This window comes from Phoenix dactylifera, chromosome 9, assembly GCF_051530095.1.
Source record: "Phoenix dactylifera cultivar Ajwa chromosome 9, Ajwa_hap1_PhDact_Kaust_v1.1, whole genome shotgun sequence".
Taxonomy (NCBI): domain Eukaryota; kingdom Viridiplantae; phylum Streptophyta; class Magnoliopsida; order Arecales; family Arecaceae; genus Phoenix; species Phoenix dactylifera.
In genome coordinates this window covers 21,271,949-21,285,937 of record NC_143198.1, presented here as the reverse complement: position 1 = coordinate 21,285,937, position 13,989 = coordinate 21,271,949, and the positions used below count along the sequence as shown (strand labels likewise).

The 13,989-nt window shown below is 45.9% G+C and overlaps 1 protein-coding gene across 1 annotated transcript; it reads left to right on the top strand.

Moving 5' to 3' along the window:
• The first annotated feature begins 716 nt into the window (after positions 1–716).
• On the top strand, positions 717–10,874 carry LOC149752866 (uncharacterized). The gene is made up of 9 exons (XM_089925646.1): positions 717–767; positions 1,038–1,135; positions 1,349–1,702; positions 1,922–2,297; positions 3,325–3,473; positions 3,537–3,633; positions 3,819–4,260; positions 4,366–4,592; positions 10,560–10,874. The coding sequence occupies exons 1-9, from the start codon at positions 717–719 to the stop codon at positions 10,872–10,874; spliced, it is 2,109 nt and encodes a 702-aa protein (XP_089781772.1).
• Positions 10,875–13,989: the final 3,115 nt, after the last annotated feature.

Below are 13,989 nucleotides of genomic sequence, written 5' to 3'. Positions count from 1 at the left end.
ACTTACATTTTTTTCAGAGGCACTGGATTCGTAGAATCTATCGAGTGGGACAAGAAGTGAGCTCGATCTAAAGTCAGACTGCTAGATAGATAGAAGTTAATTTATCTTTTGCTTATGAACATTTGAATTTATGTAATCATTCAATACATTTTAGTTGGTTTGGTTTAAATACATTAATTATGGATTATTTGGAATTTTTGTTTATCTTAGGCCTTGCATGATCTTTAGGGCACTACTCTAGGGCTCATGCGGCCGGTGACATACCGGACCCGGGTGATGGGTACGGGGCGTGACAGATTTGGTATCAGAGCTTAAGGTTTAGGAATCCTAAGGTTTAGGCTCGAGTAAACCTGAGTGAGGAAAATCACTAAACACGTAAGATATTAAAATGGTGTGATTAGCATATGAAGGATGCAAAATTTTCTCAATATGATAATCTTGATGTTGGAAAAATTGTGTAGGTTGATATGGCGCGAGGGCGTGGTCAGGGGCGTGCTAGAAGGCCGACCCGATTTGCGGACGGCTCCACGGCTTGGGCACCCTTTGGACAGCAGGAAGGTACCTCATCCACGCCGACTCGGGGTGTGCCACAGCAGGAGCACACTATAGACCCTACTGGCAGTACTCCAGAGATGGGAGATCCGGAGATTGGGACATCCGAAGGACCAAGTATTTAGCTTGAGGAGACGATAAGTGCTTCACAGTTGATGCAAATGATGGTGCAACAGCAAGCTGCTGGCAGAGCAGACATGATGAGGATGGTAGAGGTATAGCAACAGTTCTTGCAGCAACAGTTGCAGCAGCAGCAAGCAATGTATCAACAACAGCAGCAGCAACAGCAGCAGTTTCAAGGCACTACAGCTCAGCCGGAGCATCGAGTCAGTCTGTTGGATTTTCAGAGATATGCACCCCCAGCATTTAAAGGTACGGCTGACCCATTGGAGGCTGAGAGCTAGCTGAAACAGATAGAGAAAGTCTTTCAAGCTCTGAGGTGCCCTGATGAGGAGAAAGTCCTTTTTGCCACCTTTATGTTACAGGGTGAGGTAGCTGACTGGTGGGAGATGGAGAAAGGGAAGCTTGGTCCGAATGATGCCCCCTTCATTTGGGAGGAATTTAAAAAGGTTTTTCATGAGAAGTACTTTCCCTAGGGTATCCGATTCCAGAAATATAGGAAGTTTGACCGACTGGAGCAGGGTGATATGACAGTTGTCCAGTATGCAGCAAAGTTTGAAGAGATGTCCCGATATGCTCCGACCTTGATATCAGAGGATAGTGACCGAGCAAAAAAATTTGAAAATGGACTCAGGGGACGGATTCAACAATAAGTCGCTGCTTTTGAACTGTCTAGTTATAAAGATGTGGTTAACAAAGCCCTGGTGATAGAAAAAGGGCTTGACAATGCCCAAGCTGCTAGAGAAAATAATATGAAGAAAAGATTTCGATCCACTGATTCTTCGAGCCAAAATAGTAGACCCTTCAAGTCGAAGGATCAGAGACCGAATCGGTTGTCACCAGAGACAGAGGTCAAGCCCGAGGTGCTATTAGATGCTAAAGATGCGGAGGACCTCATCTCAAGCGAGATTGCACTTGGGTTGGAGGGACATGTTTTTCTTGTGGACAAGAAGGGCATAAGGCTATTGAGTGTTCTAATGGGAAAGAACCGCAGAGGCGACAGGCACCACAGTCCTCTCAAAGAGTTCCTGTAAACCGAGCACCTCAGGAAGGATAGCAGCAAGAGGGAGGGCAGCAGAGGCCTAGGACCCAGGGGCGGGTCTATGCACTCACAGAGCAGGATGCCAAGGCTTCTAATTCAGTAGTGACAGGTAATAAATCCATCCCTAATCCTCTCTCTTGTTTGGCATGTCATAAATTTTGTTAGGTTATATATGTTTGTGCATGTATGGTTAAAGATTGTGATTAGGTGCCTTGTTAGTATGTTTATAGGAATGATTAGGTTATTGTCTAATGATGAGAATGTTTTATTTGACTCTGGTGCTATCCACTCATTCATATCGGCCAATTATGTTAGAAAGAATACTGAAATATCACATGTGCCATTAGAATTTGCTCTCTGTGTCTCAACGCCAAGTGGAGATGTTATATTAGTTAATTCAGTTTGCAAGAACTGTATTTTGGGCATTGAGAACAGGAAAATGAATGCAGACTTGCTGGTCTTAGAGATGAATGATTTTGATTTGATCTTTGGTATGGACTGGTTGGCAGCATACCATGCTACTGTTGATTATTTTGAGAAAACGATCAAGTTTCAGATCTCTGGTCAGCCAGTGTTTGGTTTGGTAAAATTATTTAGGCCTATGGGCTATAATAATTATTTAGGAGATCCCAGGGGTGGTTCTATATACACCCCCCCTATTGCTCAGGACACCCCCCAAAAATTAAAAAAAAATTAAATACTCTCTACACCCCCCCATTTGCTAAGGACACCCCTAAAAAATTAAAAATTCCTAAATTACCCCCCACCCTCCCCACCCCCTCACCTAAATTGCTCTCTACACCCACCAAACCCCCCCCCACCCCGCTCTTCCCCTCCAAAACACCTCGCCAACGCCCAAAACCCCCCTGTTCCCCCTTCTCCCTCTCGTCGCCGGCATTCTCCCGATCTCCGACCACCTCGCCGGCTTCTCCCGGAACCACCTCGCCGGCTTCTCCCGAAATTTTTTTTTTTCACGGTTCGTGCTCCGTTCGGCACTGGATCGCCGAACAAAAGGCTTCTGTTCGGCTGAACAGTGCCGGACAGAAGCCTTCTGTTCGGCACTGTGCAGCCGAACAGATCTGTTCGGTAGAGGGTTGCCGAACAGAAGGCTTCTGTTCGGCACTGTTCAGCCGAACAGAAGCCTTTTGTTCGGCGATCCAGTGCCGAACGGAGCACGAACCGTGGAAAAAAAAAATTCGGGAGAAGCCGGCGAGGTGGTTCCGGGAGAAGCCGGCGAGGTGGTCGGAGATCGGGAGAATGCCGGCGACGAGAGGGAGAAGGGGGAACGGGGGAGGAGGGGTTTAAGGGGGGTTTGAGGGGTGTTTTTTTTTTTTCTTTTCAAAACGAAACGGAGGAGGAGGAAGGGGGTGTATGAGAAAATTTCAAGGGCAATATGGTAATTACACTAAAGGTTAGTTTGGGTATTTTTTTTTTGGTTTTTGGGGGGTGTCCTGAGCAATAGGGGGGGTGTATATAGAACTACCCCAGCATACCATGCTACTGTTGATTATTTTGAGAAAACGATCAAGTTTCAGATCCCTGGTCAGCCAGTGTTTGGTTTGGTGGGTAGCAAGTCACCTCATCAAATGAAGTTAATCTCGGCTCTACAGGCTAAGAAGCTTCTCGCAAAAGGTTGTGAAGGATTCTTAGCTGCTGTGTTAGACACCCAGAAAGAGAAGCCCAAGTTAGAGGATATCCCTGTGGTGGTAGAATTTCCAGATGTGTTTCCAGATGAATTGCCAGAATTACCCCCTGATAGGTAAATTGAATTCTCCATCGACTTGATTCCTGGCACTGGTCCAATTTCAAAAGCTCCCTATAGAATGGCTCCAGCTGAATTGAAAGAGCTGAAGGAACAACTACAGGAGTTACTGGATAAGGGTTTTATCAGGCCTAGTGTTTCTCCTTGGGGCGCTCCTGTATTATTTGTGAAAAAGAAAGACGGTAGCCTCCGACTCTGTATAGACTACCGAGAATTAAACAGGGTGACAACACGGAATAAATACCCACTACCAAGAATTGATGACTTGTTTGATCAGCTGCAAGGGGCTCAGGTTTTCTTAAGATTGATTTTCGTTCTGGCTATCATCAATTGAAAATAAAGGCAGAGGATGTGCCCAAGACAGCTTTCAGGACCAGATATGGGCATTATAGATTTTTGGTCATGCCTTTTGGTTTGACAAATGCACCGGCTGCCTTCATGGATCTTATGAATCGGATATTTAAACCTTATCTGGATCAGTTTGTAGTAGTATTCATTGATGATATTTTGGTGTATTCAAAGAGCTCACAGGAACATGAAGAGCATCTAAGGGTAGTATTGCAAATTCTTAGAGAAAAGAAGCTGTATGCTAAGCTATCAAAGTGTGAGTTCTGGTTGGATAGTATTTCTTTTCTTGGGCATGTAATCTCCAAGGAAGGTGTCTCTGTTGATCCAATGAAAGTGGAGGCAGTAGTTGGGTGGTGTAGACCTACCAATGTAACTGAAGTGCGCAGCTTCTTAGGATTGGCTGGATATTACAGAAGATTTGTTGAGGGATTCTTCCGTATTGCCATGCCTCTAAGTCGCTTGACTTAGAAGCAAGTAAAGTTTCAATGGACCGATGACTGGGAACAGAGTTTTCAAGAGCTGAAAAAGTGTCTGGTGACAGCCCCAGTGCTAGCTATTCCATCTGGAACAGAAGGCTTCACCATCTACAGTGATGCATCTCGTAAAAGACTAGAGTGTGTTCTGATGCAGAATGGGAAGGTGATAGCTTATGCCTCTAGACAGTTAAAGTCATATGAACAGAATTACCCTACACATGATTTGGAGTTGGCAGCGGTAGTTTTTGCTCTGAAGATATGGAGGCATTACTTGTATGGAGAACACTGTGAGGTTTTCACAGACCATAAGAGTTTGAAGTATATCTTCACACAGAAGGAGCTGAATTTGAGGCAAAGAAGATGGCTAGAACTATTGAAGTGTTGTCGGAGCCCACGCCGGAACCCACTCACACCGGCGCCGCCACCGACGTCGGACAAGCAAGAGAGAAACAAACGGATAAGCACTCTCTCGCTCCCTCGACTCCGGACTCAAGGATCACCTCTTCGCTCCGCCTACGAAGGGCAAAAGATTACCCCGTGGTATCAGTAGGGTAAAACACTTGAGCACCGCAACGAATTATCAAAGATCAAAGGAAGGAGAAGGAAGAAAATAGCAAAGCAAACACAAAGATGTAACGAGGTTCGGCTACAAATAGCCTACGTCCTCCACCGCTCCAAATCTCAATTAGGATGAACTGATTACAGAGATAGCACACACCCGAACGATCACAAGCGATCGATCTACAAGAGATTCACACAGAATTCTCTTTGCACAAGAAGTAGGATCCCAATCCTCTTCTTCTCTAGAACCCTAGCCTCACAAAACAAGAGTCTCTCTCAAATATACGGCTAATACTCTATACCCTAGGGCTCTCATGAGTCCTATATATAGTCTCAAGACCTTCAGATGATCATAGTCGTCGAAATGCCGACAAAACACCAAAAGAAAACTCATCCGTATGATTTCCCGCGAGCCCGAGTCGACTCGGCTGAAGTCCGAGTCGACTCTGGCACGTCTGGACAACTTTCAGTATAACTGGCACGATCTCGAGTCGACTCGACTGTGGCTCGAGTCGACTCGATGATGCTCCGAGTCGTCTCGACTGTAGCTCGAGTCGACTCTGACAGTCCAGACAGAAACATGGTTTTTGCGGCTTTTCTCCTCTCGGGTCGACTCGACAGACCTCGAGTCGACTCGACTGTTCCCGAGTCGACTCGACTGTAGCTCGAGTCGACTCCGACAGTCCGCCAGACTGAACTATGCAGAATTAATTCTCCTTCAATTCTCTTCATCATCAAAGGTCTCCACATACCCCAACAATCTCCCACTTGGAGACCTTGGGTATATCCTCTTGTTACTTGGTTCTCCTCTGTGCTCCCACTGAAAATTGGATCATCCTAGTGAAATCGGTACGATGCCTCCTCAACGTCTTCAAGCATGAAGACCAGCAGAAGCTGAACAACTCCTCAGCTTCTCCACCGTGACGACCTTCGTCAACATATCTGCAGGATTCTGACTTGTATGAATTTTCTCCAACTTGACGAGTCCCTGCTCGAGCAATGACCTCACGAAGTGGTATCGTATGTCAATATGCTTCGTTCTTGAATGGAAAGCTGAATTCTTCGCCAGATGAATTGCACTTTGACTATCTGAATATAACATGCAATCCTTCTGTTCCTTCCCAAGCTCCTTCATCAAGCCTTGAAGCCATATTAGTTCTTTGCACGCCTCTGTGGCTGCCACATACTCCGCCTCCGTAGTCGACAATGCAACAACTGGTTGCAACCTGGAAATCCAACTGACGGCTCCACTGCCCAAGGTGAACAAGTACCCTGTCGTGCTTCTCCTGCCGTCCAAGTCCCCTGCCATGTCTGAGTCCACATAGCCCTGTAACCGGATCTCAGAACCTCCATAGCACAATGACATGTGCTCAGTGCCTCTCAGATACCTCAGTATCCATTTGACCGCGCGCCAATGCTCCAAGCCTGGGCAGCTCATGAAGCGACTCACAACTCCCACTGCTTGAGCAATGTCTGGTCTCGTACACACCATAGCGTACATCAAGCTCCCCACTGCCGATGCATACGGGATTTTTGACATATTGAGCTCCTCCACCCGCGTCTTCGGACTTTGCCCTTTTGAAAGCTTAAAATGGGCACCCAGCGGTGTGCCAACAGGTTTGGCACCCTCCATGCAGAATCTCCTGAGTACTCGGCTGATGTACTCCGCCTGAGATAGTCTGAGGATATGTTTAGACCTATCTCTGCTGATCCGCATCCCAAGGATCTGTTTTGCTGCTCCTAGATCCTTCATTGCAAATTTTCTTGACAGCTTCAGCTTCAATTTTGCAATCTCATGCATGCTAGCTCCTGCAACTAACATGTCATCAACATACAATAGCAAGATAATGTAAGATGTACCGAAGTCTCGGAAGTAGCAACAGTGATCCTCCTGACATCTCCTGTATCCTATCTCAAGCATGTAACTATCGAACTTGAGATACCATTGTCTGGGTGCCTGTTTCAAACCATAGAGGCTTTTCTTTAGTTTGCAGACTAAGTCACCCGTGCCAGCTGCAATGTATCCCTCCGGCTGCTGCATATATATTTCCTCATCGAGATCTCCGTGGAGAAAGGCCGTCTTCACATCAAGCTGCTCTAAGTGAAGATCCTCTACTGCCACCATGCTCAGCACCGCTCGAATAGAACTCATCTTGACTACAGGAGAAAAGATCTCTGTGAAGTCGATACCTGCTCTCTGCTGAAATCCTTTTACAACCAGCCTGGCCTTGTACCGCTTCTTCCCACCCTGCTCTTCCTTCAGCCTGTAAACCCATTTGTTTGACAGTGCTTTCTTCCCCTTGGGCAGATCCACCAAATTCCACGTTTGATTCTGCTCCAATGACTTCATCTCATCATCCATGGCCAACTCCCACTCCTTCCTGGCATCAACCTCCAATGCCTCCATGAAGCATTCAGGTTCGCCATTATCTGTGAGCAACAAATAACTAAGGGTCCCATCATACCTTTGAGGAGGCTTCCCATGAGTACTACGAGTGGACCTTCTTAGTTGTGGAGGGGATGCCACTGCTTCAGGTTCTTGCTCTGACTGAGTCTTCTGACCAGAATTTGTAGACTCCTCTTCAGGATCCACAAAACACGGCTCAACAGGTTTTGTTTCTGATTCATAGCTCTGCTGTATTTTCTCGTTGAATACCACATCATTACTACGAATAATCTTCCTGTGTTCGGAATCCCAAAGCCGATACCCAAACTGTTGACCTCCGTATCCAACGAAAATACACTTCTTTGATTTGGCGTCTAGTTTGCTTCTTTGACTGGAATCAACATGGACATAACCGGTACAACCGAATACTCGTAAGTGCGCCAAATCAATCTTCTTCGCTGTCCATGCTTCCTCAGAAATCCCAAATTTAAGTTTCTTTGATGGCCCTCTGTTGATCAAGTAGGCAGCAGTGTTAACTGCTTCCGCCCAAAACTGCTGTGGCAATCCAGCATGTATCCTCATACTCCTGGCACGCTCATTAATTGTTCTGTTCATCCTTTCAGCAACTCCGTTTTGTTGTGGTGTCCCTGGAACTGTCCTTTACCTGACGATCCCAGCATCTGCACAGTAGTCCTCAAACTCCCTGCTACAATACTCACCACCGTTGTCCGATCTCAGGCATTTCAACCTCTTTCCTGTCTCGAGTTCTACCATCGCCTGCCATCTCCTGAAGACCCCAAATACCTCTGATTTGTGCTTCAAGAAGAACACCCAAAGCTTCCTGGTAGCATCATCAATAAAAGTAACATAGTACTGAGATCCACCAATGGAAGAAACTGGTGCAGGCCCCCACACGTCCGTGTGCACGAGATCTAGCTTTTCTTGCTTCCGAGGTTTACCTTCTTTGTTGAATGAAACACGCTTCTGCTTTCCGAGAACACAATCCTCACAGAAGTCCATCTCAACACTCCTGAGACCCTGCAGCTTTCCCAACTGGTGCATCACCTCCAGTCCCTGATAACTCATGTGCCCAAGTCTACAATGCCATAACTTGGTGTCCACATCTGCTGCAGCAACTCCAATAGAGTTCTCCGTGCCGTTGGCGACATAAAGTGTCCCAACCTTCTTGCCACTAGCCACCGTCAACGAACCCCTGGATATCTTCCACTTATCAGCTGTGAAAGTAGTGTTGTATCCCTGGCTCGCCAACTGTCCAACAGAAATCAGATTCCTCTGCAGTTGAGGCACGTGCCGTACGTCCTCAAGCTCAAGTGAAGATCCAGAAATCAACTTCACTTCCGCGCTTCCCCTTCCTTGTATGGTGCAAGGCTCTCCATCCCCTAGGTAGACTTTGCCGAAGTCTCCCTTCTCATATCCTCCAAGAAGCTTCCGTTGGGATGTAGCATGGAAAGACGCGCCCGAGTCTATCACCCAAGACTCGTCACAGGTAGATAAAGATAGAACGAGGGCATCCATATCACCGTCTTCAGCAAGATTTGCCAGATCCTTGCTGACTCCTTCGGTGTGGTCGCCTTGCTTCCCTTTAGGAGATTTGCAGTCCCTCCTAAAGTGCCCCATCTTCCCGCAGTTCCAGCACTTCACTCCCTTGTTCTGAGGTGCTCGAGACCTGCTGGATCTCGACTTCGAGTCGCTTCGAGATCGACCGTCCTTCTTTTGTCTTCCCCGGTCAGAGGTGTTTAATACACTTCCAGACGACTCCGTAGCTCCAGAAGATTTTCTTCTTGCTTCTTCACTCAGAAGCACTCCCACAACGTCATCAAAGATCAACTTCCCCGTCGCCGAAGAGTTGCTCACTGCCATCACCAGGCCCTCCCAGCTATCAGGCAATCCGGAGAGGATTAGCAATGCCCGAATCTCATCGTCAAAACTAATCTCCACTGACTCCAACTGGGCCGTGAGTCCATTGAATTCGTTGAGGTATTCTGCTATGCTGCCGCCATTTTTCATACGAAGATTAAACAACCTCTTCATGAGAAATACCTTGTTTGATGCTGAGGGTTTCTCGTACATCCGCGACAATGTTGCCATCAACTCCATCGTCGTCTTCTCGTTTTTGATGTTGAATGCCACTTGGGATGCAAGTGACAATCTAATGGTGCCGAGCGTCTTCCGATCAAGGACCTCCCAGTCTTCATCGGACATCTTCTCAGATTTCTTTGCTCTACCTCCAAGAGGTAAATAGAGATCCTTCTGGTAAAGGTAATCTTCTATTTGCATCTTCCAGAACCCGAAGTTCGTTCCATTGAACTTCTCAATTCGCACCTTTCCTTCATCCGCCATCGCAGAAAACCAATAGCTCTGATACCACTTGTTGTCGGAGCCCACGCCGGAACCCACTCACACCGGCGCCGCCACCGACGTCGGACAAGCAAGAGAGAAACAAACGGATAAGCACTCTCTCGCTCCCTCGACTCCGGACTCAAGGATCACCTCTTCGCTCCGCCTACGAAGGGCAAAAGATTACCCCGTGGTATCAGTAGGGTAAAACACTTGAGCACCGCAACGGATTATCAAAGATCAAAGGAAGGAGAAGGAAGAAAATAGCAAAGCAAACACAAAGATGTAACGAGGTTCGGCTACAAATAGCCTACGTCCTCCACCGCTCCAAATCTCAATTAGGATGAACTGATTACAGAGATAGCACACACCCGAACGATCACAAGCGATCGATCTACAAGAGATTCACACAGAATTCCCTTTGCACAAGAAGTAGGATCCCAATCCTCTTCTTCTCTAGAACCCTAGCCTCACAAAACAAGAGTCTCTCTCAAATATACGGCTAATACTCTATACCCTAGGGCTCTCATGAGTCCTATATATAGTCTCAAGACCTTCAGATGATCATAGCCGTCGAAACGCCGACAAAACACCAAAAGAAAACTCATCCGTATGATTTCCCGCGAGCCCGAGTCGACTCGGCTGAAGTCCGAGTCGACTCTGGCACGTCTGGACAACTTCCAGTATAACTGGCACGATCTCGAGTCGACTCGACTGTGGCTCGAGTCGACTCGACGATGCTCCGAGTCGTCTCGACTGTAGCTCGAGTCGACTCTGACAGTCCAGACAGAAACATGGTTTTTGCGGCTTTTCTCCTCTCGGGTCGACTCGACAGACCTCGAGTCGACTCGACTGTTCCCGAGTCGACTCGACTGTAGCTCGAGTCGACTCCGACAGTCCGCCAGACTGAACTATGCAGAATTAATTCTCCTTCAATTCTCTTCATCATCAAAGGTCTCCACATACCCCAACATGAAGGATTATGACCTGACTATCAGTTACCATTCTGGGAAAGCAAATGTAGTGGCTGATGCTTTGAGCAGAAAATCCTCAAGTGGACTGGCAGCATTGATCACTACACAAAAGCATATTTTATTAGATTTGGAGGGATCAGGGATCGAGATACGACTACATGATCCTAAGGTACAATTGGCTACCCACACAGTGCAATCTACTCTGATTGAAAAGATCAAGATGTCTCAGAGAGAGGATCCAGAGTTACAGAAGATCAGAGAAACAGTAGAGTCAGGTGTGCAGTCAGAATTCTGAGTGCATGAAGATGGCTCTTTAAGATTCGGGAACAGGGTATGTGTGCCGAAAGTACCAGAAATGAAGAAAGAGATTCTTGATGAGGCCCATAACTCAGCTTATATAGTGCATCCAGGAGGTACTAAAATGTACCAGGACTTGAAAGAAAATTTTTGGTGGAGTGGCATGAAGCGAGATATAGCTCAGTATGTTGCACAGTGCTTAGTATGTCAGCAAGTGAAAGCTAAGCATCAGAGGCCTGTTGGACCATTACAGTCTCTTCTCATTCCTCAATGGAAGTGGGAGCATATCACCATGGATTTTGTGACTGCTTTGCCTAAGACCCCTCGGGGTAATGATGCAGTTTGGGTGATTGTTGACCGACTGACCAAGTCAGCACATTTCTTGCCTTTTAGAGTTGGCTTTCCTCTGGAGAAATTGGCAAGTTTGCACATAGAGCAAATTGCGAGGCTGCACGGGATTCCAGTTTCAATTGTGTCTGACAGAGATACTAGATTTGTGTCACAGTTTTGGAAGAGCCTTCTGATGAGAGCACAAAAGTACGATCTACATACCGCTTAAATTAGTATTATTGCTAACAAGATAATGATAATCCCACTAGATTAATATTATATTTTTGTTGAGTGTAGGTGATCGTAAATCGAGGCCAAAATGCGCATTCAGTATAGATTGGGCTTAGACAGATGCATAACTCAGACTGCATATGCCCAACCTCGTCATGGTCCGATCGAATCACCATTTATCGAAGGACCAGCGAGGAGATCCCGATCAGTGTACATCCTCCCAGCATCTCGTGAATTTTCATCTTCGCCATCCAGGATGATCCCGCAATGCAAGCGATCGTGATCTTCGGAGCGCATCCACAATCTCCCGAAATCCACTTCTTCAGCCATTCACATGAGATCAGCCATCTAGGTCCCCGCGTCCACGCTCCTTCCTTCTATGCATCTCCCGTGTTCATGAGCCAGCATCAGTTCCTCCTAGCTGTTCGCGAGCGTCTCCGCATCCAATCGTCCGTGTCCAAGGCCCAGCTTCTGAGTTCATCCGTTTGCGTCCCAGAGCATCACAGCAACCGTGATCCCAAAGCATTCGCGTCTCAGCCCCCAGCAACGGCAATTGCAATCTTCACGAGTCCCAGCCTCCTCCAATGCGTTCGTATTCTCCTCGAAGCAATCCTTCCGCGATCAGCTCCTGCATCCGTGAGCTTCCACTCAGCATCCCGAGTCCAACACCCAGCTGTCCGTGGTGGTCTCCTTCCTCACGGATCTGTGATCCGATTTTTAGCCTGGATCCGTCCGCGTGCAGCCTCCCAGCATCATCCCGTGCACAATCTCAGGCATCCAAACTCTTCATCGTCCGTGTCCCAGCTTCCACCCAGTGTCCGAGCTTCCCGCATCCGGATACTCCGCGTCAACTTTCTTCTTCAATCGATTCCAACATCCCGTGAATGGTCCCAGCCAGCCGTGAAGCGTCGCAACGTCCGCAAGCCCGTGATCCCATGCTTGTTGTCCGCCTCCTCCATCACGATGCATTTTTCGATAATCTGAACGGTCTGATTGACATTCTGAGACTTTTAAGACCATTAGATTAATATGAAACTTTGCTGCTTTTTGTTTTGAATTTTTTGTGTTTAAATTTTTTTAAAGAATTAGAATTTTATTGTTATCATATCTTATTAACCCTTGTTGATAATTGAAAATTGAAAAAAAAAACTTTAAGAAAAGATCAAGGGTGATCATTCAAAATAAAAAAAAAAAAAGAAAGAGGGAAGAAATTTAAAATTTCGAATTTTAAATTTCAAATTTCAGAATTCAAATTTCAAACTTCAACTAATAAAAAAAAAGAAATAAATTATTTGCTTGATCAACTATTCAATATAATTTAATGTCATGTCATAAAATATTAAAAAAATCTTTTGATTGTTGCATATAGTATGAGGCATCAGCATAAAATATTCTAAGGGCTGAACCCATTAAAAAAGATAAGGTCGGAATTTCATCACTCGTCCTTAGCCCAAAAATTAACCTAGTGCATAAATATCCTAAGTTTAACTAAAATCAACTAGACGTTGGCCCCTAAGGACATTCGAGCTCAATAGGACGAAGATCACCGAAAGTTGTACCAATTTAGCTCTATGGCCCAGTCGATGTCTAGGCAAGCTTTGTCCCTCTAAGGAAGACAGTCTCTGTTCGAGAAAAGTGGGTTTTAAGTGGGACCTTTGCTAAACGCATCGTGAACCCTTCACTTACCTGGGAGCTTACCTGGTCGACTAGGTTACTAGACCGGATTGGAGGCTTAGGTGTCTTCTTCAAACCAGTTAGGAGCTATCTAGAAATTTAAGAAAAACATTAGGAATTGAGGTGTAATGTTTTGATGCATGCTTGATTGTGAATAGATTTTTGTTTACTATATTAGGGTGTCGTTTTAGATATCTTTAGGTGGTACTTGTATTTAAAAAAAAAAAGGAGAAGAGAAAAGGCTTCCATACTATAACAGAAGGTGAAGCAGAGGGAGAGAAGCCCTCGTCCATCAATGCATGTGAGAGGTAAAGTTGAGTGTTCATCAGAGGGTCGGGGTATTTTGCATGCTAAAGTGGAATAGGGACGATACCAGTCGATTAAGTCGTACAACTTTAGATCATCTCTTAGGACACATCCCTGAAATTCCTTCGCAGTATCTCACACCTTGTGAGATGGCTGATTTAAATGAAGATGCGGGGAGTCACCACGATCAAGAACGTGAACCCCATGTTATGACTCTGAGACAATACCTACAACCGACTAGGACTAGTCGGCCTTCATGCATAATTTTTTCTGATAACGTAGGACACTTTGAAATCAAACCAGGGGTAATTCAATTGCTTCCCAAGTATCATGGGATGGAATCCGAGAACCCTTATCTTCATCTTAAGGATTTTGAGAAAATTAGCATCACATTTAGAGTGCCAAATGTATCGGAAGGCGTCCTTAAATTGACCTTGTTTTCTTTTTCCTTAAATGATAAAGCCAAAACATGGCTGAACTCCTTGAGACCTAGATCGCTAGGAACATGGTTTGATATGCAAAAAGAATTTTTGAAAAAATTCTTTCCCGCACAAAGGACTAACTTTTTGAAA